We start from the raw sequence: 26,586 nt of genomic DNA, 5'->3' as shown, positions 1-26,586 counted from the left end.
GAAATAGTACTTTTAAAACTAAAATAAAAATAATAAAAAAATAATAATCAAAGAAAGAAGGCAGAGGGAGATTGGGAAACTATTAAATAATATCACAGTTTGTATTTGCAACATAAAACTCATTTTAAGCTCTACTTAATATATGGGCAACTGTTTCATAATCATCTTTTAAAATCAGAAACTGATGTTTAATTTCTGACTTTTAATCCAAATCTGTGATTATCACCAGGTCTCTTTGATTTCTGCAAGAACTTGAGATGATTGACAATTTTGAAAGCCCCAGGATTTCTTCAGTTTGGAATCCAAAATTTGAGATTGCTAAAGTAGAAGACAATTCCAACACTTTGACCTTATGTCCCCACCATTAATTTAAAAAAAGAAAATATTTTATATCCATATACTTCCAGATTTTAGGAAGAAAAAGTAAGTCAACCTACAGATTTGTCTGATGGTCCATCACCAGGTCTGGATTTTGACCTTTCAAATACGGCTTTCAAGGACTCCTTTTCATTTCTCATTTTGCGTTTTAGGGCTTCCAGCTCTGAAGGATCTGCAGTTGTTTCTTTTTTGGGAGGCCGTGTGAATAAAGCTTTAAAGACATCCAGTGCAGATTCAGCAGGGTTTGGTTTTATATCCTCAGAGGGAAACTGTGGTTCTATTTTGCCAGGGGCTTTGTTCTCTTGAGCTTCATCACTGTCCTCAGTCTCCCCAAAGCCTTCACCAGAATCTTCGGTTCTATCATCATTCTTGGAGACGTCTATGTTTAACAAGTGGGAGAGTTGTTCCAGGAAAGTAGGACTTGCTTTAGGTTCTGCTGATTTTTTCTTTGTGGTCAAACCTGATGTAATACTGGATTTCTTAACAGGCTGTCGTAACTTCAGCAGAGCTAAATCGTTCTCCCTCGGTTTGATTTCTGTAACAGTCTCCCCGTCCTCTGTGCCTAGTCCCTTTTTCCTCACTCGTAGTCCACTAAAGAAAGCGGGCAGCTGAAAAGTCTTTTCAGCCAGCGCTGCCTTATGGAGAGATGTATTATCAGCTGAAGGTCTTTGTTCTTCGTCTGGAAGCTCTGGAGGGCATTCCCCTCCAGCAAGCAAGCGACTCAAGTGCTCATCCATTAGCATTCGGGCTTTTCCATTGGAGTCATGCTCCAGAAAACCATCCAGCTCCTTGGGGAGCCACTTCGAAATTGGCGGGTGTAACTCAGTTTCATCTCTATCCGCGGTGTCATCACTGTGGTTGCACCCCTCCGAGTCCTCTGACTCCTCCTGGGTTCCACTGTTACCGTCGGAAGCCCCAGCGGACAAAGCCGCGTTGTGTAGCCCACACCCGCTGTCATGGGTCCCGTCGCTGTCGAGGTCCTTACCCTCGCAGTCCGACTCCGTATCGCTCGTCGTGTGCACCAAAGTGCCCTGCACCAGAATGGCATCCTTGTCGTCGCCGTCGGACTCGGCCGGAGAGCTCTGTGCCGACCCTAGACGGCGAGAGGACCGCTGGCCAAGCTCGGGGGCCTCGGGCGGCGGCTCGGGCCGGCTGCCAGCCATCGGCCCGGCGGGGACACCCGGCTTTTCGGAGCCGTCGCCACCGCTCCCCTCTCGGGGCTCCTCGGCACGGCCGTCCGGGCTGCCGCGCAGGGGCTGGAAGCCTCTGAGCACCGTCCCTTCCTCGGTGGCAGCCGGCTCCAACCTGGCCGTCAGTCCGAATCGCGTCTTCATGGAAAAAGTGGTGCAAGCGCCGTCTGCCGGGCTCGGCGGCCCCCAGCCCGCTCCCTCCATGCCGGGAGCCGGCGGGGTCAAGGCAGCGGCGGCGGGGCGCGGGCCCGGCGCGGGCAGGCAGCGGCCCGGCCCCGCTGCGGCTGCTTCCGCCCGGAGGCCGCGGAGCCCATGGGGCCCGCGGGGACACGCGGCGAGTCCTGGGCGGCCGCGGGGCCCGGTCACCGGCACCAAGGGCTCTGGGGCACGGCACGCGGAGCGGGGCGGCGGTGCGGGGCGCCTAGACGCGCGGGGCGGCCGGGCGGCGGCCGGGAGCTGCCTCCTCGGGGCGGGAGCCGAGCGGGACGCCTTGCCCGGCGCTGAACGCCCGCGGGACGCCTCGGCACGGCCCTTCCGCTGGGGTCGGGGTCCGCCGCCCTGCACCCATAACGAAGTCAAGCCCGAGTCAGCCCGAAGCTCCCCGCTGGTGCTGCCGTGCGGAGCTCCAGGTCTCGGCTGCCCGAAGAGAGCCCCGGCGAGCGCCCGCGAAGTCGAATCCAGAGGGGGGACGATGAAAAAAAAAGCGAGAGCGAGCCTGCCTTCCGATTTGCTGCAGGTTTCATCCGGAATGCAGATCGCAGCCCGCGGGGCCACGGGCAAAAACCAGCGCGCCTGGTTTCGCGTTACTCCCTCCCTCCTGCGCCGAGCACCGCCGGGCACCGCGCCCAGCGCCCCCGAGCCGCCGCCGGGACGGGGCCGGACGGGACCCGGAGCCCGCAGCAGCTCTGGAGCAGGCACTGCGCCGCCCCGGGGCCGGGACTGCTGCGAAACGACCCCCTCTGCTCACACCTTTCTCTTCTTTGGTAACCTGGTTCTGTGCGGTGCGTGGGTAAGATAGTTTAGGTAACATGGGTGAGTGTACTTGCAGGAAATCCTCACGTCCGCATAAATCGGCATTAAGAGAAGCTGTCAGGGACTCTCTTTACATGTTTCTTAACACACATGAAAGTGCAAAATACTTTGGCACAGTTGAAATTCAGGAAATCATTAATGTTCGGGTAAGGTTCTCCTCTAAAGTCTTCACTTTTCCTATTTTTGGAACTACTGAGACTGCAAATCTGCAAGAGTTTCTAATCGTCTTATCCCCCTGCCTTTAAGAAGTTACTTTACTCAGATTTCCACATCGGTATGTTAGAAATTCAAAGACAGCACTGATTTTGTTGCACCAAGGCAGAGGGGTCATTCTGCAGTCAGCCGTTTCGCTGTGCTGAGTAGCCTTGTGTAAACACCAAGCCGAAAGCCGTCCTTCCCAGGCAGATCAGCTGTGCCTGGCACCATTGTATCACATTACAGGAAAACATTTACTGAAAAGCTGAATGCTACAAACTAGCAACAGCTATGTATGCCAACATACTTATGTTTTGGTGTAGTGTTTATGTACAAAAAGCATGTGTTTCCCTTTAAGGATACTATAGAAAGTAAAGTCGTCATAAAGTCAACAGCGAAAGTCATTGGTATATACTGCAGGAAGCAAGTTTCCTGAAATCAGATCTTAATAATACCAAGGGCTTAGACAATGCCTACCGACACCTTTTCAGTTACAAAGTTGCATACATACCTATATTACAAAGTTGCATACATACCTATAGACAAAGAGTACTGGAATCACTCCCAGCTTCACTTGTGATTTAAGCATAGAACAACACTATCTACCTTCCTATCTGCCATTTCCTGCATGCAGAAAGTTCTGGACTTGCACCTCTGCTGTGCTTAATCATCAAGGGCAAAGGCAAGGAACATCCCAATAAGCTACAACTTACTGCCCTGGTTTTCTAGGCTTATATAGACCAGTATCATAAAAGGAAGTGCTACATAAGGAAAGTCTTTTTCACTCCCTGTGCCAACTTTCTCTTACAACCCAGTGTTACTAAGACAAGTGGCAGGAAGCTATCTCAGCACTGGTGAAAATTTCTTCCAAGACCAGACTTCTCTAAGGCAAGTCTACAGCAATTCTAAACTTCAGTTTATGACAAAATATCGGGCAATATTGACGTTACTGAACCAAAATTTTATACTCATTACATTTAAATGTATACCTATTTTTATATTCAACCACAGGATAATTGTTCAAAGAACAATTACTATTGTCCTGATAACTTCTATAGTTATGCTTTGCATATTTTATGTGCATATTTATTTGAGGAATGGTTAACTTATGCTGTATAAACAGTATTGTGTTTTTCAAAAGTAGTTTGGTTGTTCAGTGATCAAAAACCTTCTATGAAGTTACTCATGTAGCTGTATTTTAAACTAAACATACTTACTAGATGATGCCAAAATATAACAGGTGACAACAGGTGTCGACAACACTACACTAACACTTAGATAGAATAAAAAACTTATGTGTAATAATTTAGGGTCACCAAACTGTGAAAGTCCTATGAATATTGTCTGTAAGCAGGTTACTGAAAATAGCCACAATCTAACTATTCTAGATTTTAATAGTATGTATGAAAAGTTCAGTTATATCCCTTATAACTCCATATAAGGTCATATTGTGTTGATAATTCTTAAACATGTTTTTCACAGAGATGAGGGGTGGAATGTATTGGGTTTACGTGGCAATGTTTTAGTAGCAGGGGGCTGCAGGGTGGGCTCTGTGAGCAGAGCCCAGCAGCTGCCCCATGCCAGATCAGAGCCAGCTCCAGCTGCTCCAAAAGGGGCCTGCCCCTGGCCAGAGCTGAGCCAGGTATGGGAGCAACATTGGTTGGGTCTCTGGGAGAGAAGATTGAAGAAAGGGAAAAAAAAAATGCTGTTAACTGCAGCTGGAGGAGTGAGAAAATGTGAGAGGAACAGCCCTGCAGACCCTAAGGTCAGCGCAGGAGGTCAGGAGGTGCTCCAGGCAGGCAGCAGCAGTTCCCCTGCAGCCTGTGGAGAGGCCCCTGGTGGAGCAGGCTGTCCCCCAGATCTCCACACTACAACCCACAGAGGAGCCCCCGCTGGAGCAGGTGGCTGTGGCCTGGAGGAGGCTGCGGCCCATGGAGAGCCCCCGCAGGAGCAGGCCCCAGGCCAGAGCTGCAGCCCGTGGAGAGGAGCCCACACAGGAGCTTTTGGTCCTGTGTAGTCTGGGGGGAGCTGCCACCCGTGGGGGACCAATGTTGGAGCAGTTTGCTCCTGACAGATGGACCCCATGGTACGGAGCCATGTGGGAGCAGTGCTTGAAGAGGTGCTGCCTATGGGCAGCCCCCTCAGGCTCAGTTCGGGTAGGACGGCATCCCGTGGGAGGGACCCCATGAGGAGCAGGGGCAGAGAGGGTCCGTGAAGGAGCAGCGGAGACAAAGTGCTGTAGACTGACCACAGCCCCCATTCCCTGTTCCCCTGCACTGCTTGGGAAGAGGGAGAAGAGGGTGTATGCGGGGGAGGTGTTTTTAGTTTTAGTTTTTCACTGTTCTAGTCTGTTAGTAATAGGCAATGAATTATATTAATCTTCCTATATTGAACCTATTTTGCCCGTGACAATAATTATTGAGTGATCACCCTGTCCTTATCTCAACCCTTGAGCCCTTTCCATCGTATTTTCTCTCCCTTTCCTTTTGAGGGAGTGAGAGAGCAGTTATGGTGGAGCTCAGCTGTTCAGCCAGGTAAAACCACCACAGAAGCAATCTCACAAGGCTACAGAAAATGAGACTGTTTTATAGGTACCTCTTCTCTTGATAATAAACTAGAGGAACAGAGAAGAAAACATTAAACTTTTTAAGCATTAGGATGAAAAAGGGAATTTGTCCCTGTACCTACCATCAGAGAAATTATCAAAAACTAGAAGCCAACCAGTATCTTAAATTCAGCACACAATGCATAAAGCCCCAACCTCAAATAAAGATCCTGTAATGACTGGCTTCTCACAGTCTGACAGTCACCCACCGGACAGCCCTTGTGAAGGGACTGGATAGCTGATGAAGAAATACAGTGTTTCTTAGTAAAATGCATGTATTGATACATGCCCTTAATATTTTTACATAAAAAGGAGATCATTCCATGCATATGCAAATGAGACTGAGCCAGTTTGCTGACAGAAGTGTTTTAACATTGGGTGGTTCTACCTCATGAGGGAAGTCTGAACAGACTTTAATGCTGCATCTGAAGGATGAAATGACTTCAAATTCTTTAGAAAAAAAAAAAAAAAAAAAAAAAAAAAAAGCAGTTATGATAATGTTACAAGCTTCTTCACTTAATAAAACTGACAACCCTCTGGTGCCTCTGAAAAGCCCCTACAGCCCATCACAGCAACTTTCAGGACAGTCAATGCATTAATTATACAAAAGGACAATAATTCCTTATAGTTTAAAGAACATTTAATAATCCACACCCTTACTGACCTACATTTCATCACAGACAGAAGTCACACCTACAGCTCACTCCACTGCTGTTCTTGAGGTGTCTGAGAGCTCCCCTGAAGGAAACTTTATAACTACCCTTGAAGAAAGCACACAATAAGGCAGAAATAAAACTAGTCTTTTCAATCATTTTTATACAGCAAGACTCAAGGCTTCCTGACAGCATATCTATCTAGATTGCCTTTTCAGATTATAACAGCAAACCACGGAAACATGAACAAGGCATAGAGACATGGTCTACAGAACAGTAAAATGGTAGAACTGTGTAGAAAAATTTCCGATGCATTTTCAACATAAAGGGGCTGGAAACAAGAATAGTTTGCATAATTTCTTGAAAATCATTATAGAATCAAAATATGCACTAAACTGTGCCAGGCTTAAGAAAAGCCAAGTGAAGCTGCAGGCTTCACTCCTGCAATTTGAATTGATCTGAGGCTCAGTTGACACAGTCCTGGCCTCTGCACTGTCCCCAGTGCTGATTGATAAGGATAAGGATCTTAACATTCTCCAACTCTTCCTTCTGCCTCTCCTGTCAACTGTGCATCTTTTATACTTATTATTTTAACTCTTCAGATGCTTTAAAATAGAAAGGAGAGAGAATGTGGAAGGAAATGTATAGGCCCTGGATTGATGCCATTGTCTTCACCTTTGTTAACTTGGTATACGTGAGCAACTGGAAATCTGATTATCACCATTATACTCACTGTAAATAGAATCACAGAATCACAGAATTCCTAGGTTGGAAGAGACCTCAAGATCATCGAGTCCAACCTCTGACCTAACGCTAACAGTCCCCACTAAACCATATCCCTAAGCTCTATATCTAAACGTCTTTTGAAGACTTCCAGGGATGGTGACTCCACCACTTCCCTGGGCAGCCTGTTCCAATGCCTAACAACCTTTCAGTAAAGAAGTTCTTCCTAACATCTAACCTAAAACTCCCCTGGCTCAACTTAAGCCCATTCCCCCTCGTCCTGTCACCAGGCACGTGGGAGAACAAACCAACCCCCACCTCGCTACAGCCTCCCTTGAGGTACCTATAGAGAGCGAAATATAAACAATTAAGTTTAGACTTAGCAACCAGCACATAGATACAATAATTCTTAACAAATTTCAACATTAAGTAATACTAACAATGAACATCAGACACATTTGGTCTAGGGAGACTATACACCCAGTGTTTTTCAATGACTTAATCACAATTCTGCTTGACACTGGTATATTAACTATTTTAGGCAAATTGAAAAAAGAAATATCAGAACAGTTACATAGTTATAAAAACAAAAGGCACATTAAAAAAAGACAATTTACTGTTTTGAAGACATCTATATCGTATCATTATACCTAATGAAGGGTGAAGGTATAAACCTACAGTAGCTCAGAGGGAGAGCTTGTAGAAGAGAATTTAGCAGATGATCGGGTTTAAAATGAGCAGACATACAATTAACAAAGACAGAGAATAAAAGATAACTGTAAATTGTGTAAGTAAACTGAGACCTCTGTGCAGTAAGGCACAAAGGCTGGCACTGAGTATGAGAACTGAGATTAAATCTGAATATTTTGCCTTTGTGCTTTACTTTTCTAGATTGCTCTCTTCTGTCCTCCATTGCATTCAACAGGTCTCTTGTTCCCCATATACACCATGATGTAATAGTTTAAAGATTTAAAAAAAAAAAACAAAACAACACAATTTTGTAAAATAAAATCCAGTCACATCAAATAATGTATCAGAATTTCTTTAGTAATTGTTATCTATTAATATCTATTTTAGCTGCAGTTTCATACCTCATTTAAGTGCCTTTTTATCTGAGATAAAGTACTGTATAAAGTATAGGGTGGGGTTGCATTTTTATTTTGCTTCAGTATCTTCTGTATCTCTGTATCTTGTACATGCTGATTGCTAATGAGAACCCAGCATGCTCAGACTAAGATCTTAAAATCTAATGCAGTACTTTTTTTCAGGCTTCTGATATGGAATGTGCATTTTAAACTCCTGTTAGAGAAGAATTTATTCATTGTTTCCCTTACCTAATTTATCTGCCTCCTTCCAAGTAATAGTTACATAGAAACATCTGTTCAGTAATATAAGCAAGCTGCCCAGGGAAGTGGTGTTATCTCCATCCCCAGAGGTATTTAAAAGACACATGTACACGACACTAAGGAACATGGTTTAGTGATGGGAGTGCGAAAGTCAGGTTCTTGGTTGGACTTGGTGATCTTGAAGGTCTTTTCCAACATGGATGATTCTATGATTCTACCTAGATATGAACATATACAAATATATTGCAAATTTATATAAGGCTGCTCCTAATATATCAAAAGTAGAGCAGAGCAAAGCAGCTTTGTTTTTCTTATTGCCATTGTAATGAATATAGCTACATTTTAAATCAGTAGTGCCCAACTTTTTGGTCAATTAGGCTAAACTGTTGTGGTTTTTTTTTTCCCCACCAGTAAGAAAGGGCCATAGATCACATGACTGGATCTAGTATGGCTGAGTAAGTAAATCAGTCCATTTTGGCTGGCATTTCCTGGAAACATTTTTGTTTTGGAGTTGTTCTTCAGACACGCACTCATTTTTTGACCACAACTGTCTTACTGTTCAGTCTGAGGACTGAACAGGAAAGACATCTGGGAACAGATTGCTGTCACCAGAGCAATTCATACAGCTTATCTCTGGTAATGACCATTCTTAAAGGCTTCTTATAGTATTACAGTGCAAACAGATTCTGATGGCAGCACCAGCAGCAACCTTTTCACCACCATTCTTTTAGCAGTTCCTCCTCCAACCCCTTGTTACACAATTCGACCTGGGCTCATCTTGCAGCAGAAAAATAGGCAGAGACCCTAGGGTTCTGCAAGTAATTCATCCCAGAGTTCTGTTCTGAAAGACTTTCAAGAAAGAAGGTCACAGGGAGTGAGCTGCAGGATACAATGTCTTGGTGGGTCACTCACAGCTTATCAGCCACATGCTAAGCACACCTCTCCCCCCCCCCCCCCCCCCCCCCCCTTTTTTTTAATAGAAATTGGGGCTCTTGTTCTGAATCTCTTAGAAACGGCTGAATAAATATTCTTATATGTTAATTCCCTCTTTCATAGCGTAGTCACTAAGATTTCTAGACAGAAAATGCTGCTTGAATGAAGAAAAATAGCAATAAACTGCTTACTAATCTTTGATTTCTCTTACATTACTGAAATTGTTGTGCTTAAAGGACTTGATGTAAAGACCCACCTGCTCTATGCTCTATACAAGGATTTAAATACAGATGAATTACTCTCATTGACTGGATTCTTCCTGTTGTAGCATGTATTTGTAGTAGCAGTAACAACTGTGCCACAGGGCTTTTCAATCCAATTATTTGTTTTCGTACCAACATTTTATTGCAAGTATAAACCTGTACTTTCATGGTAATACAGAAACATTCCAATTAATTATTTTAGGAAAAGAAGGTTAGGACACGAAACTAGTTTTATAACAAGCTGAAGAGAACAAGAAAGGTGAGTTTAATCATCGTGAAGTATTACATTATAAATGTTCTTCTATGTCAGTTTTAGTCTTTCTACCAATAGATGTCACTGTTGCACAATTATTTTTTTTTTCAGTGTTTCTTGTTTGCACATACTGTAAATGTAATCTAGTCTTCAAAGCATCGTCTTTTGATCTTTTCATTCTTTCCATGGTTCTTTTCTCATCTACTACGTTCTATTCCTTTCTCCCTCCAATTTGAAAACTACTGCCAAAATGTGCCTACTTCCTCGTCCCTGGAACACGTAAATACTCCCAGGTAGATCTGACTGGGCCACGTTAAACTAGTGTCTCAAGTTATAATTAAATCAGGTTGGCACCCAAAACTTCAGTGTCTCCCAGCAAGTTTATCAACTTCTTCTGTCTCATATATGGCCAGTCTGACTCCAATGCCAGTTCAGCTGCTTCAAAACCTCGAGAAGTTTTGAAACTAACAGCAGTCCTGGGCTGTGCACACGCCTATATATAAGTGCATATGTACACATGCATGCACACACACCACTTACTGACTCAAATCTTTCTGGTCATCTCATACTTTCGAGCTCCTCCAGTCAATTTCCAGGAAAGCAACTGATTTAAACAAAATGCCCATCATGATTTCAGTAATGATACATCATGCATCTTATTTATTTATATACATATATATACACACACACATATATATCTATCGCTCTCTGGCTTAGTCACATATAGGCATATGGACTCAGAAACCATCTGGAAAACTATATCCCATCCAAAACTTTCCAGTTTGCCAGATTTTTTAGAACACAGTTTTAGACACCAGAAATAAATGCATACCAGAAACATAACAGTATATAATAAATGCTTGTTGAAATCCAGCATAGTATGAATAGAGTCCTACTTACATTCAGTTCCAGGCTTAAATGCAACACATTTCTGTTGATCTTCTCCTTCTCACATGAATGAGCAAATGGGCTTGACTGCCCCAATCTGCAATCCAAAACCCATGTATCTTCATCTCTGTTTGACACATCCAAATTTGTCAGTCGTTCAGTGAAGTCATCCTTTAAAGCAGTCTCTGCTAGAATGCCAAAATGAAATGAAACAAAATAAAGCATCTGCAGATAATCTCTACATATAAAAAGTTCTAAAAGTTTCTTTTAGAAATTCTAGGGCATGTTATTAACATATACGCACTTTCAGTTTTCCTATTTAAAACAAAATGGGATAAATGGGATATGTTTTCTTTTCACTGAGAAAAAAATACCTTTGCACTTAACTTTCATCTAGTGAAAAAGTGGACTGTTTGTCTTCCTGCCCAACACACACACAGACACACAGTGTGTAAGCTGCTTGAGTTTTCACCTCCTCTGCCGAGGCACTCTTGAATGCATTTGTTACATGCATATATTTCAGAGGTGGCTGTGAAGCATAGAAATTAAGCTAAGGAAGCTCAAGTGACTGATTAGACGAAGTTTCTAACATAAGTTAAGCACTGCCCTAATGGATATTGTGCCCATTAGCCCATTACAGCAAAAGCATAAAAAGCAGAATCTTTCAATCAGAAGTGGTATTTTACACTTTACCTTGCTCCATTAACCTTAAAAAAAATATTGTCCTAGTTTTAGAACGTTACAAACATTTAGTTACAAACATGCAGTCATGAATGTAGTGGGAGAGGTAAGTGCAAAAGCTGACAGCCAACAGTATACTCCTGTGTCATGCACTCCAGTTACACAGCATTCTCCTTTGCAGCGCAGCGAATATTTCAGCTCCCCAAAACAATGACTCTTTTTCTGAATGATAGCCTCTAATTTACGAATGAGAAAAGCAATGAATTCCACGAGGCCAGTGTGTTCTCTGAAGTGTAATGTGTGACTTGGTGTAGAACATACACAGACCATCCTCTTACGTATGCAGTTCTAGAATCCTAGAACATTCTCACCTAGAAAATTCAGATCCCAACATAATTCAGAGCTGTCACATATGGTAATTAGCTTAACAATGCACAAAGAACTGTACTTACAATTTTGAAATTTATTTTTAATTTTTGGTATTTCCCCTAGTTTCAAAATGCCATGTTAAAAAGAAGCACGAGAATCATAATCTCTAAGCATGTTTGATTAAATTTAGGCTGATTTTCCAAGCTTCTGAAGGCTTATAGCTCCAAATAATTTAGACACTAATAATTATCAGTAAAATAATTACAAATAATTATCAGTAAGCATAGCAAGGTAAAATACTTGGTAAAATGGCCAACTATCCATAAAGCCATAATATTCCCCATGAAAAGTAAAGACCTTATGGAACAGAACCTTTCATGAAATAAAGTACCCTAAAACACTGAATATAGTTGTTGTACTTGAATTTCACTTCTTGCCAAAAGAGCTCAGACGTAGTCTACAAGGTGTACAGTTTCTGGGCTGGAGTCCAAAGGCAGTTCCATTTTATTATAAAATGCTACTGCTCATGAGGTACTGATTAACTAACCATTCTCAAGATTAGGAAATGATAATTATGTTTTCATAAAATATTTGAAGAAATTTCTCCGTGGTCTACTCAGAAGCAAGTGTAAGAATTCTGATTATACAGACATGTATAGCAAACAGTAATAGTTTATCGTAATGCTTTAATGAACCTTCACTAACATGCAAGCTGAATATGTGTATCCCAATTAGTTTATTCTTCAAATGTGTTTATTTGTTTTCCTAGCAGAACCTCTAAATTGCATTCCACTTACAAAAGGGAATATTACGGCATTTGAACAAACTAGTCATTCCTAGCTAGGGAAGCACCAGCACATTATAGAAGAGGGATTTTCAAGTTGAAGCTACTGTTCATCCTCATCCTTCCAGATGGCAAAAGACAGCATCTCTGCAAAAAGAGATACCTTAAGCTTTTACTTTTTACACATACCCTAAACTTTTTGAAATTATGCACTGCATAGAATATGAATTGTAATTGAATTTATAAGTATTTGCAATGTTGTTTTAATAAAAATGTGCTTCTTGCTCTGAAGTGTCACATTATAGCTTTAACAGACTTTATGGCTTACTATTGACAAGAACAAGAGGCTCTGTTTCCTTCCATACCCATCAGTGCCCCCAGTTGCTCATTGGCTCTGGATCTCATCCGTGTCCATGCTGAGCTGATTTAACTTAACCCAGCAGATACTTAACTCAACAAAGAGGGACTCTCTGTGGCCCAAAGCAGGGTTGGAGCCAGGTGGTGACCTGAGCAGGGGCTGAGAAGAGACTGAGGAGGGAGTACAGCTCTGGAGGGACTGGTGGAGGAAGCCAGGGGCAGTGGTGTAAGGAACAAGGAGCAGCATGAGAAAAGGAGCCACCATGGTCTGGCCCTGGTGTTGGGTCCAGCCCAACTCAGCAGGGGGACATGATGTTCGGTGCGAGGGCTGGAGACCAGAGAATGGGCAGGAGGTGTCCCCATGGAAGCAAAGCTGTTCCTCAAGCGTATGCTTTTTAGTTTGGTTGGTTTGTTTATATAATACATATATATACACACACTATATATATATTATATATACACTATATATTATATATATATTATATAATATATATCTATAATATATATTATAGATATATATATTTGTCTTTCCATACCATAATCAGTTTGTTACAAAAGCTTGTTAATTTCAATAAATAAAATCTAATAACATTTTCCAGCTTAAAACTGTTTCTTTCCCACCACCATAAAGCCACCACAGTGCTTCTCTAAAGTTTAAGCCCAGCCAGGACTGAAGGAATACATTTATGTCCTATGCCTGCAAGTATTTGCTCATGAAAAGGGAATTCCTTGATTTCAAAGGGAATATTAACTGCAAATTCATAGTTCCTATGATTACACAGCTCAAGATGATTACACCCCTCAGCTGGGGTAAAGGAAAAAAGGGGGTCTGAAGAAACAGGACTCAGAGGAGTCATTTGTAATGAAAACACTGAGAAGCTTTATGTACTTCATATTTTTTTCCCTTCCACTCAGAAATGGACAGTGGATTGACTGATTACAGCAGCAGTTCAAACAAACTTCTATTTGAATACAAAAGTAAAATATTTTAAAGCGTTTTACTACAGCTCATCTAAATTACAGGTAAGTTAGACTCCACATATACTCCATATATTCAATGTTGAAAAACCTGTCAACTCTTCCATGTAGACAAGCATAGTCTAAAACTGCAACGACACAGGAAGATGAGCCCTGGTTAATCTAAAGCTCAAAGCCCACTCCTTAATAATCAAGGAGACTAAAGCTATGAATTCAGTATTTGATAACTGTAGTGCTTCACACATTAAATGAAACCAATACCCTGTGATTTGCTTCCATCACTTGAGCTGTCAAATGGCACAGGGATTCACCCTCTTTCACTAGCTTCCAGCTGAATGAAAGGTGGCAGCTGAATTTTGACCTCACCTTTATTATTCCATACAATTAGCTTAGTGGCCACTCTATGGCCACTCTATTTTACATTATTCTAGCTTCTGTAGAAAATACAAAGTTCCAGGTGATTGCAGAGAGGAAAAGAAAAAAAAAAAAAGGTATCTGCACAGTATTTCTGAGTCAACTGAAGACTGTCTGTATCATGCTAGCAAACTATTGTGTCAGCTTTTAGCTTTTCTCCTGATTCCTATCACATAATAATGTTACATTTTTGTGGCTATCTACTGACTTTACATTGCAAAAACTTTGAGTCTTGTGGTGTCACCTATAAAATCATACCTGATTCCAAAAAACAAGAGCCAAGAGGAAATTTAGGCAATTTCTATAATTTCAGTGACTATTGTTGATTTATGTCTGTTTGCTACATCAATTTATAATGAATGCTTTCAAATGTCTGGGTGTTATGTACATTTTATCCATGTACATGCAGACAAGTGTATATATCCATTCAATCAGAGGTTTAATTAAGGAAATTTTGAAATGCATATGCTTATCCTTAAGCCACTTTAATCAATTTGACAACTTTTGTTGTTTTGCTTTGTACTTCAAAACAACAAAAACAAACACAAACTCTCCAGGAAAATCCAGTTGCTAACCAAACCATCTTCCAGGTTTCACAGCTGACATCACCAAGGTCATGCATTCCACAAGCACCCTATGTAGAAAGAACTGTTCCCAAATACAGATTTGCTGCCATCTATCGCTGCCAAGGGGGTGGAAGCCACAGCCTGCTCACAGCTGGGCTATCTGCTCTTTCCCCATTGCTACACCAGTCCTGGGATATCAAACCCAAACACGTGTAACACTGGCTCCTATGGTTTTCAGTGGCTCGAAATCCAGGAGATGACAACAAGGGTCTAGGGTACATACACTGTCTCTAAGAGGCAAATCATGAGACCGAGGCAAACCAGGACCAAGTCAGACACAAAATGTGTGTGTATCTATCTGTCTAAAAATCTGTATATAAATATGTGCATAGATATATTAAATGTAAATAATAATGCATATGCAATTCATTAAAATTATAGACTCATGTTTTATAATGAAATTAAAAGTATTTTTTCTACACTGACTACAGGTTGATTTTTAAAAATGAAAAGGAACCATATATTGCTGCTGCTTTTCTGTAAACTGATTTAATGTCACGGGGGTTAAATATTTCTTAATTCTTATTTTTTGAACTAAAACAAATAGATATATGGCAATTTTTATATAAAGATACATGGCTACAATATGTGGCTATTTTTTATTACCACAAATAATATCTTCTGCAAACTGAGAAATCTATAAAAAATATTTTTGCAACACTTGTTTTAGAACTTCACAGTTCTGTCTTTAAAAGATAACAAACCATTGCAGTATTTTTAACACATATTTTATCCGTTTGTTTTTGTTTTTCCTAAAATACTAAAATCGCAAAACAGTTATTTTTCAACAAAGATCCCATTAAGGGAAAAAAATAATATAACACAACCTAAGCTACTGCACATAATCCCTGGAGAGATATTAAGCAATACATAGAGAATAAACAGCTTGGAAGCTGAATAAAGAGTTGGAATAATTCAATCGTTCAGGAAAATAAGAATGAAATGTATAAAAAATGTTAGATGGGATAATTTACGTTGCTTAGGACCAGGATGGACTGTGAGATCATTTAAATAAGTTAAGCAAACTTACCAAAAGACCAAATTAAACTGAAAAATTTTTAAATGTACAGTTTTTTACATAGTTAAATCACTGACAAATCAGAAGCAGGGGCAGAACAAAGAAAAGCAAAATCATCAGCTGAGGATGCAAACAGCTGTAATTCTCACCTCAGGCACTTCCTATGAAGGAAGCACATCTGCCATTTTTAGTTCCAATTATAAAACGTTCACGTGAGCTTTTGTCATTACAGTCCCTGTAGCAATTAAGAGCTCTGTGTAAAGCACTAAACCAAACTCTAAATTGGATTTCTTAAGCCTATTTCAGAAATTAAAGTTGCAGGTTAATTACAATACAGAAAGAAGCATTACAATTAGTTTTGGCAGCAATATAACTCAGCTTTTAAATAGAGTTTAAGTTCACTTTCAGAATTACATCTAATCAGGTTTTGGACAATGAACATTTCCCAGAACCAAGAAAAGCCTGCAAGCAATATTACCTAGGTCTCTGCAAAATGGCTTGCAAAGCTTTTGTCAGGTCTGCCTGAAGCCAGGAGGAGGATCTGTGGGTCCACAAATGTGTCTATTTTTCCCAAACATAATCATAATCATGGTGATACCATGGTCCCTCTAGAAAGCCATTCTTTACCTTCTCATCTGTCTTGTATAAAGAACTTCTTGGAGAAAACCAATCAGCTTTTCAAATATATATTTTTTTTTATTTGACAAAAGAAATCAGATGAGTCATAATATCCACACTCCATTGGAACATGGTTTGCTTAACCACAAAGCACTTAAATCTGAGACCAATCTTTACACTTTGTCTTTTCAGCTTTTGTTTCCCAACCGCTGCTCTATTCTATGTATGTCTTTTAATCACACTTCATTCTTTCTGGGTTGTTTTGTAAAATCACACAAGATAAAAACATAACAGTTAATCTTTTTGTATTATGATTCCTAGGTAAGATACAATTCTGTGTCTATTGTCTATTTGATTAAATTTTATAAACATTCCTATAAATTTGTGAAGCACAAATAAAGAAAGCCTTTAGTTATTTAGTTGCTTTTCACTGTTTACCTCTTGGAAGGACTGAAAAAATGGTAGAGGAAATAAAATGTAAGTCTTTGAGAACCAGTCTCAGAATGTCATCTTCTGTGGACCTTTAGGATTTTGGGGGGTCTTAAATTTCAGAAAGACAAGAAAATAACCAGTTAGACTTACTGGGTAAGTGGATCACATAATTGAAACAAGCTAAGTGGCCAAATTGCTTATTTAAAGGTACCATTTCAACAGCAGAGCCGAACATTCTCAACACCATCACTAGATAGAACACTTACATGGGTAACTGAAGACAATGATTTTCCTATAGCTATCGGTATTTGCAAGGTCCTATATCAGCAAGTCACAGCATGTTAGACTATCTTTGGCAAACATCCTTGACCAAACAGATTATGCTTGACTGATGTTACTGAAAGCATGCTTTTTTCTCCATATTTTAAAAATATGGAAAGCCAAAATATGCAGACTCCATCCAATTTATTTTTTTTTCCCCATATACACCTCAGTTTTTATGACCTAACCCTCTTGCTTGATCTTTTCTCTTAACCAAGCACCAAGCAGTAAATCCTTCCTGACTGGGGGAGGGGGGGCTCATAATGCTCAGAAAGCTAGAAGCTGCTGGCGTAACAGTATCCAGAACCACCACCAATTTACTGCCATGGGCTGTGTTGTAATTCTCCCAGTTAGCAGTAAATGCAATGTAGTATTGCTAATAATGGAGAAAAATGTTTAGGTTGCTTCCAATCCATCCAATTATGCACAGAGAAATCTATTACTGGCAAAATTAAGGCCTACTTCTCTGGCTAACAAACAAAGATTAATGCATTGTTCTGAAGTTCCAATTGAAAGCGAGTTATCTTCCCACGGGAGAAAATAAATTGTACATAACCTTGACTTGAAACTCTTAACATTAAAACAAACTGCCAAAAAAATGAACACAAAGCCCTCTGGCCTAAAAAAAAAAAAAAAGTGTTTGTTTACAATATGTTATGCTGTATTATTATTACAATAATGTATATACTTCGTATTGCTTTTGTCCTCTATATTTATCCTAGACAAAATAAATAAATAAATAAAAACTAATAAAGTAGAGTGTAAGTGAGAACACATCACTAGCTTTGTGCTTTGTATAAAGAACCAGTATAATTTGGATTAGAAAAAAATAAGAGTAATATCTAGGGCAGAAAGATGAGAGAATTGGATTTTGAGTTCCAATGCTGTGCAACCACCCACATGTGCTCCACAAAGCTAAGGAATACCAACTCCAGTGACACATACAGCATGCATTCACTAAATTCAGATAGTCCTATAAGCTATTGAGTAGTTTGATCCCATTCAGCATAGCATTTTAGCACATACTTAAATTTAACATGTTTTGTTACACTGAAGAAATAATGAGTAGGACCTGTATTGTTATTTCCCAGCCAAATGCTGCTTTCTTCCAGATTGCAGCAGGATGCTCTCCAAGCATAATTGGCATTATAAGCAAAGAAACAAAGATTTGGAAAAAAAATTAAAAAAGCCAAAAGAGGACCTAACACAAGAAGCAGTTGGCCCTTCAATGCAAAGTCTGAATCTCTCGCTATTTCCAATGTAGATTCTGGTGACTGCAGCCAAAAGTCCACAGTCAATGCTCCAGCCAAGATCCTGAGCTGCAATGCCAGAAACTTTTAGCAAAGGCTCATTTGCTCATTTTTAATGCCAAAGAATTTCACTGCTCACAGTAACTTCTAGACTGGGAGAGTATCCAAAATAATATAGATGAATATCCAATCAATACATTAATTACACAACATTACCTAAATTCACAATTTATGGATATACAAAAAGTACATACTATACAAGGCTTTGAAATAACTTACAATTCACATATGCTTTTGATATTAAACATATGGTTAATATTTTTGTCTGGTTTTAAAGTAGATAATGATTATTTTCCAAAAACAGTCGATGACTGTTTCTTTCATTAACTGAAGTCACTTCTATCCAATCACAGTACATACCTTATTGATCATAGATTACACTCAAAGCGACTACCGAAGAAACAAAGCATTCCTAAGGCTGTAATTGATATCTACTGCTTGGAGAGCGTTTTGCTGTGTCTTTTTACAATTGCTTTTCTGATCTGCGGCCTTAACCAGTGAGCTAAAAGAACGTGGATGAAGAGACTAATGTTTAAATCCTTTATTCATTGTTTTGTTTCAGCCAGATTAGAGAATGCACACAGCAGTCTTGGAAAACAACTCCACCTGTGGCTAGTACAATAGGAAGAATAAGGCAGTATATAGAAAATTCAGGCAGTCGAAATTAATATCTTTCAGGCAGCAATCCAGGAATGGATGCTTTGAGAGTCCTTAACCACAACGTCAGCAGGTTAAGCAAACATAATAGGCTATTTAATGACACAAACTGTTTACATTACTTTTCTCATTTGTTATTTAGAATTTAGTATTTTTCCCCTACACACTAGCTTTTACTCTTCTGCTGCCTCTGATATGAATAAAGTCACTGCAGACAACATTAGGTTTGCATTACATAAGTGAAAAAGCATGATAAATACAGTAAGATTGATTTTAAATAACCTATATATATTTTTTAAAGCACTTCAAAATCTTGAAAACTGTCAAAATAAGAAAGGTGGAAGTCTAAGACTGATTAATCTATGTGCAGAGGTCACTTAGATCACTTTTACATTGCTAAAATCTTTATATAGAAACGTTTGGGCAAAATTGTTACATTATTACTAAAAAAAAAAAAAAAAAAAAAAAAGCCACACCATATAAAAGTACCAGAAGCAAAGATTAAAATAACAACCTGTATAGATAAACAGCGAAACCACTGAGAGCAACAAAACTAATTAACACTTAGCATGGTATTTATATCAAGGCCATGGTACAGATGATTCATCAGTGGAAAACTACACTCTGATAACAGGAGGAGGATGGCAAGGGGTTTACACCACATTGCATGTGCTGCTGCTTCTCCTCCTCTTGGCATAACGTTGGATGGCATGTGCCACTGCTTTTCCTGCTATCCAACAGGAGGGCACACTACAGCCCAAAAGATACTGAAAATCAAGAAACAAAGACAATGTGCAGCAACCTTGCACAAGATCCATGACAGAAAAAAATATGAAAGATTTGTGGCAAAAGGATCATGCCATACTAATTATTAATCCTTAGGGATAAAAAAAAAAAAAAAAAAAAAAAAAAAAAAAAAAAAAAAAAAAAAACAACTTACTCTATATCCTCACTGCCCATGCTGGTTTAATATACACATTAAAGTGAGAGGGGCAAAATGCTGTGAATGGGCAGATTCAACTAAGACCTGTGAGTTCATTTTCTTCTATAAGGACTCACAAAGAATTTTGTTACATTGATTTTCTACATCGAACTGAAGGATGTCTGAGACAGTGGCATCAAAGCTGCAGTGCTAATAGTACAGCTATTCATTGCACCTTTGCATTCTGTTTGACAGACTCTGCATATATATACTACAGTACATAACTACAGTATATACATGTAGCTATACTAGTTCTGTCAAATTTATCTCTCTTCCTGATTCTGCACTATGCCACTCAGGCACACCAGCCAAAATGGACACTGACTGGACATTTCTGCACTGTTATATGGAGTCAGTCTGTCCTCTGGGAGTTAATTACCAGGCTGTTAACTCAAGAATGGTTATCTTTCTGTACTTCTAGTCTAGCTCATCTGTCATTTAAAAAGGATCTCAGCTTCTTGTAGACTGCCAGGGGCTGTGGTGGTGGGAAAAAACAGTACAGGCTGGAATGGAGCCCCTGTGGTTGTAGTATTTTGCAAAAAATGCTAAGAATAAGATTTAATGATATGCACAAATGATTTTTGTTTTTGAAGTCCTGTCACTTATTTGATGGAAAGCTAAATATATATTACACACAAAACAAATGCCTTTCAGAAAAAAATATCTCCCTTCAAAAATTGTTTTAATGTAACAATATTTTTTTGTTGTAAAACAACATTTTTCTCCAACTTATTTTTTTCAGTTAGGTACGTTATTTCAACTGACATTTTAAAAACCTTAACACACAGGAAATATAAAATTTTATCAGAAAACTTTGATGAATTCATAAGAATTGAAAGCATAAGCGATAGGCAACCACAACTGCTCTAACTGTAGTCTATAGAAATACTTCATATTCAGAAAAGAACAAACCTCATTATCATCATCATACTACATTCAGGAGGGTGGACTAGATGATTTCTAGAGGTTCCTCCCAGCCTCTGCCATTCTAGGATTCCGTGCAACATAACACAGGTCGGGTTCAGTTACTGACTACAAGAGCCAGTGAAGAATAATCCTTTTTTATTAGGGCAGGAGCTAGAACATTGTGTAAAGGCAGAAATGAGTCTTGAACAAACACTGAACAAAGCACTGAAACATGTCAAAATATCTGAGGTATACGGAGAGAAAGACTTGAGTGAAAAGAAGGCAGAAAGAAACGGAACAAGGAGAGTGTTTGAGGCAGCTAAGATGGCAGAGAGACAAAGGAGAGGAGCTATTAACTGGAGGAATAGGCAGAAAGTTGCCCAGGGTCAACTCATTAAGATGAGAGAAAGTGGGAGAGGGAGAGCTATAAGACAAAAGACAGTAAAAGGTGGTGGATTTAGGAGAAGCAACAGACTGTGAAAGGATTCCAATTAAGAAGATTTTAGTGCACTTTAGTGCTTTAAGACGACTTTAGTGTACTCTTAAGTACCACAAGCAGCACTCAAAAGATTTTCTTGGCAAAGTATATAATCAAAAAGCTTAAACAGCTGCACTTATCTAGGACAGCAGGCTGCTTAGGATATAAAGAATAAAAAATAATCCTGATACTAAGAATTTGCATGTCAAGACATTTAACTATCTGAGTGCTGAATGTGTGCAAGTGGAAAGACATTGACATTGGACAGGTCACTTATCACTCATTGTAAGTTGAAATGTAAGAAATCCCTAAGCAAATAAACTGTGTTCAACTCTATTAAAAAACAAAACAAAACATTTCTGCAACTGTAGAACCACACGGTTCAGCATCTGTCCTGAACTGTCTCATGAATCTGTCCTAGATGGAACCAAGCAAGTTTCCAACCTGTTCTTACCTGCACATGTTTGTACTGTAATATTGGACCTTACCTAGAATCAAGTCTCAAGTTCAATGTAGCTGAAACACGATCAGCTAGCCAGGTCTGAGAGAGATATCATCTGTTCATTAGAATGAAGGAAAACTTTAGAAAACAGTCAAAGTACTTCTAATCTATGTGGTAAGAAAAGGTATACACAGTTCCTTAAGAATAAGTATTGCTTCTTAGCAAGGGAAAGTTTTTGATTCTATATATTGACTGGTGATAGGAAGTCCAATATAATACAAATTAGAGGTTGTAAAACATCTAGTAGGATGAACTACACTGTCTCAGCATTTCCCTTTCTTTCCCTCTTGGGGTCAGTCATAAAGCCATAAAATGAAATAACTACAAGGAATTAAATTTTTCCCCAAAATTATCTGCCCAGCAGTATTTGTTTTATTTATTTTATCACTAGCAGCATTTTTGGAAACTGACTGCCTTCCTTAGAAGCAGAATTATTTTCAGATTAAAGACGTTCCTAAAGCATTCCTAAACAGCACCAGATCACTGCAGTAATACAAAGGATAACATCAGCGTAAGCAGTGTCATCAAGAAATACAATTGTTTTTTTAAATATAGGAGAAAAAGAAAGAAAAAGAACATAAGAATAGCAACACTGAGTCAAATTAAAGGTCTAACTAGCTAAATATACTACATCCAACAGAGACCTAAACCTAAGCAAGTGTTTAAGAACGTCACATGCCCAGCAATACTTCCTCCATGTTCTCTCCTGTCCTCCCACCATGTACAGCTTGGAAACCTTTTCAGTAACCCTCAGAAGACTTTGGTTCCGAGGCCCCCCACACTAACCTGGATGCTGGTTTCTGCAGCATCCTTTGGCAAAGCATTCCACACCACCACACACTACATGCATAGCTGCATTCTACATGAAGGACTACATCCTTTTGTTTCTTCTCAACTTGGCTCCTAGAAACATTCTTCAGTGCACATCAGTTACTGTGCTGAAGGGGAAGTGAAAAAGCCATTCCTGAACAGCCTCTCCAGCCACTCACTTTGTATTTATTTCCTTGAATTTCAAATGCCCTTTTACTGCCCAGTAAGTGCTTTCTGCATTCATCATGGCATTTCTTCCTAAATAGCACGATATGATCCACACTGACTAGATCAGTGTCCCTGCTCCTCAGGCAGACTGTGTCAGATCAGGTTATACACCCTCCAACACATCAGCACTGATTTCATAGTTAGTGATGATGACTGATGAGGACTGGATGAACTGTTGGGGCAATGCAGAAGAGGGGAGTGAAAGGAAAACAGTACAGCAGAGGTTTCAGAAACCATTAGGGAACATTGACTAGTGTCACTGCTCCAGAATAACCACCTCTAACGCTCATTTCCTTTGTATTAGAGCAAGATTCAGTAAAGGACTAGGTAGCTATAGCAATCTGCTAAACAGTCTTAAAGTACAGATCAGAAACAATGCAGAAAAGGTCTAGAATTTACATCCATAGTTACCACCTGAATTTCTTCTTTTAATAGTCTGTATTTATTTGTATTTTTAACAAGAAACTTCTAAAATGAGATACAACATTGGTCAGTCTCACAGAATCACAGAATTGTAGGAGCTGGAAGGGACCTCCAGAGATCATCAGGTCCAACCCTTCTGCCAAAGCAGATTCCCTACAGCAGATTGCACAGGTAGTCTCAACTCTGACACATCTGCACACTGGAATTAGTCAAGTTGGGGGATAGCTTTTTTTGTTGTTTTAAGTGCTTTTATGGAAATACTTTTTTTTCAGACATAGCGTTTGGCTGACTGTGTAACATCTGCAAGATATTACATGCATGTTTAATAACACTTGCACCTTTGAGTAATTGTATAAACCAGCAGAAGGAATGACAAATTTCTCAGCTTTACCAAGTCACTCACAAACCCAAAGGCCATTATCATGAAACAAGAAAAAACACTCTTCATTATGTAACCTAGCCCTTTCTATTGGCCTCAGTCAAATCTGGCAGAGCAAAAGAAAGCCTTAGACATCTAAGCACCTAACAAGTAGTCTGCTTAATTCACTTGAAAGTATTTGTCATTCATTTCATTTTTTCAGCAGTTTCATGCAGTTATATTACATTACTGAGGAAAAAATTAAGCTGTGTTCCTTTGAAAATTCGAGGTCTAATTAAAAGGGGGTTCATTAGCCAAATGGATTTTTGTCACATGAAATTTTTCACTGGCATGCTCATGGGCCAGATACAAATACCAGCCATTACTACAATCCAGCAGCCTCAAGGCTGCCAGTATTACATTTCCTTTAAAAATAAAATTACAACTTAGCAATTGCTGACCATCTAGTATGTAATTTTGTTTTGGAAAACATTCCTGTCTAAGTTGATCATAAGCACACGCTTGTTCTCAGTCTTGCTTCAAGTTAAGTGTGTGTTCAACACTGTGCTTGAAAAGGATATTTTCCTCTTTTAAGGCCCAGTGACTAACATATGCCATACCACTATGTGAGAGCGCGACAGCAAAATGCTGTTGGTCATATTTCTGATTCATACAAAAGGTATACTTTATACTTTAAAATTCTTTCATCTGCAACTGTAGATGCCAAAAGAACCAAATAAGAGACAAACTTCCTTTTATTTGTGTTACTCATAGTCCTGTTGTAACAGCAAACCTATTATGCAAATTTTGCATGTTGGCCAAAGACCTCTAGAGTCTGTCCTCTTAAGCCCTATATTTGTTTCACCAAGAAGTACAATTAGTCTCATCTCATCAAACTTCCTTTTAGGACTTAAATAAATAACTTAAAAGGATGCTATTTCACTGGACTGAGGACTGTATAATCATTTTCCAGAAAATCTCAACTTAATTTATGGTTAAAAGTCAGATGAAGTACCTTACTACACTGACACAGAAAAATAACAAGATTACAGTTAATTAGAAATGCAACATGAAAATAAAGGTAGTTCCCAGAAAAAAGAACGCAGAATTAAGCATAGTTCAAGTTTTAGAACAAAGGCTATCACAGACCAAATTACACGATGAGATTCTAGACAAAAATTCATATATTTTCTAATTTTTTTTTTCCTGAATAACCCTAATTTGGATTAATTTGACTGATGAATTTTAACATTTTTCATCATAAAAAGCTGTCACATCATTTACATTAGAATTTAGTGGGATTCAATTGCCTAAAAAAGAAGAAAAGTAATAGGAATAAAGTAGAAGTTTTGAAGGGGTTGTGGAAATGTTGTAAGGATGACTGACGAGTCAGAAAGAGAAACAGTACACCAAACATCTGCTTCATGAACACATCGCCAAAAGGATGGGTGGAAATATTTCCATGGTCATTCAAAGCCATGATTGTTCAAATGTAAAGTATCATTAAATGTTGTTCTTAGCAGTGAAAACAGTGAAAGCAGACCTGAATTCCAAGGAACTTTTCATTCATTCCACTGGAACACCCAGCCGTCAGCCTAATTTGCACATTTAACATCAATTTCATGAGAGTTACACCTAAGAGAATTCACCTCTCTGATGACAGAGCTGCAACTTACTTTACTAAGTTAATTGAACCTGCTTTTATCCCTGTCTCACTGACCATCCACATTATTAATGCCTCAAGCCCAGTGTATCTTTGTTTATAGTCTGAAATCCCCTTTAAGCCTAGAGTCACACCTAACCCGTAAGATGAAAAGCCTAAATTCCTTCCTCTGTGCAGCAATGGTGGAATCAAGTCACTGGGGTGTGAGATGTGTAACGCCAGCCCTGCCACCACAGATGTACGGGGTCTGGGCACACATCTCAGCAACTGCAACTACACAAGAATTGTTCAAGCTCCAGAAGCCCTTCAAACAGCATGAGTATCCAGCCAGCAACTCTCAAACTGGAAAAGCAGCAGGTTGCTAGCGTGGACCAGACATGCAATCCAAACACATCCTATGTGACTGTTCTAATATAAAGCATCCACAATTACTCTAACTGAAATAAGATTAAGTAGAGGGGGGAAAAAAGTTGGATTTGAAAGTAAATGTGTGGTCAGAAATACCACAGAAGACAACAACAACAACAAAAATTAAATTTAATAAAAGACATCTGCATGATGAAAAACATTTCCTTTTGGAAGTGTTACAGAAGAAAGTAATCACACTGGATTTAACTATCACAAAGCTAGTTCTTTAAGAAAAGAGATCTCTTGCAAAGTCCTATGTCACACTGGAAATTTCAGCTAGCTTTAGATTATAGTCTATTTTCTGCTAACCTTTGAATGAAACCTTTCAGAAACCTATAAACCCTAAGCTCTTACTGGTCACCAAAAACTGATGAGAACAGAAACAAACCTTTGCAGAGACTGTAGGATGAAATAGTATAAATGTTATCCAGTCACCTTCATGAAAATAACTGGACAAACATTCAGTGCCTGATGAGAAGAAAAATATGGTTCTTTGGGCTAATTAGGATTGGCCTATTTTGCTAATCAGTAGACAAGAGAAAAAATCCTTGGATGGTTCAAGGCTGTCAAGCTAAGCAAAAAAGTTGGGAATTTTTTTCCCAATGACTTGGAAAAACAGAAGAAAAATACTGAAATTAAAAACTGCCTTATAAACTAGGTGACATCAGTAGAAGATTCTTGAAACAAGTAAAAAGCGGAAGAAGTATGTGCTAATACTTTTCTTCTGAGCTTTGGATGACAAACAATTTTTTTTTTGTGTGTGTTTTTTTCCTCCCCTAATTAAATATAATTTGCATAAGCAAG

General features: G+C 39.3%; 1 protein-coding gene across 1 annotated transcript in view; it reads right to left on the bottom strand.

Annotated features, from left to right (window-relative positions):
- The window catches only part of LOC309878616 (formin-like), a gene marked incomplete at its 5' end in the record, with an annotated part of 183,966 nt that overhangs the window by 146,272 nt on the left and 11,108 nt on the right, over positions 1–26,586 (bottom strand). Inside the window, 2 exons of the mRNA XM_082761365.1 lie at positions 438–2,507; positions 10,472–10,647. Of these exons, the coding sequence (XP_082617491.1) occupies positions 438–2,507; positions 10,472–10,647 (2,246 nt within the window). The remainder of the gene's footprint in view (positions 1–437; positions 2,508–10,471; positions 10,648–26,586) is intronic.

This window comes from Aythya marila (genome assembly GCF_965140915.1).
Source record: "Aythya marila genome assembly, chromosome: 5".
NCBI classification, from domain to species: domain Eukaryota; kingdom Metazoa; phylum Chordata; class Aves; order Anseriformes; family Anatidae; genus Aythya; species Aythya marila.
Note: the sequence above shows the minus strand (reverse complement) of the source record. Positions and strands in the feature narration are given on the sequence as shown.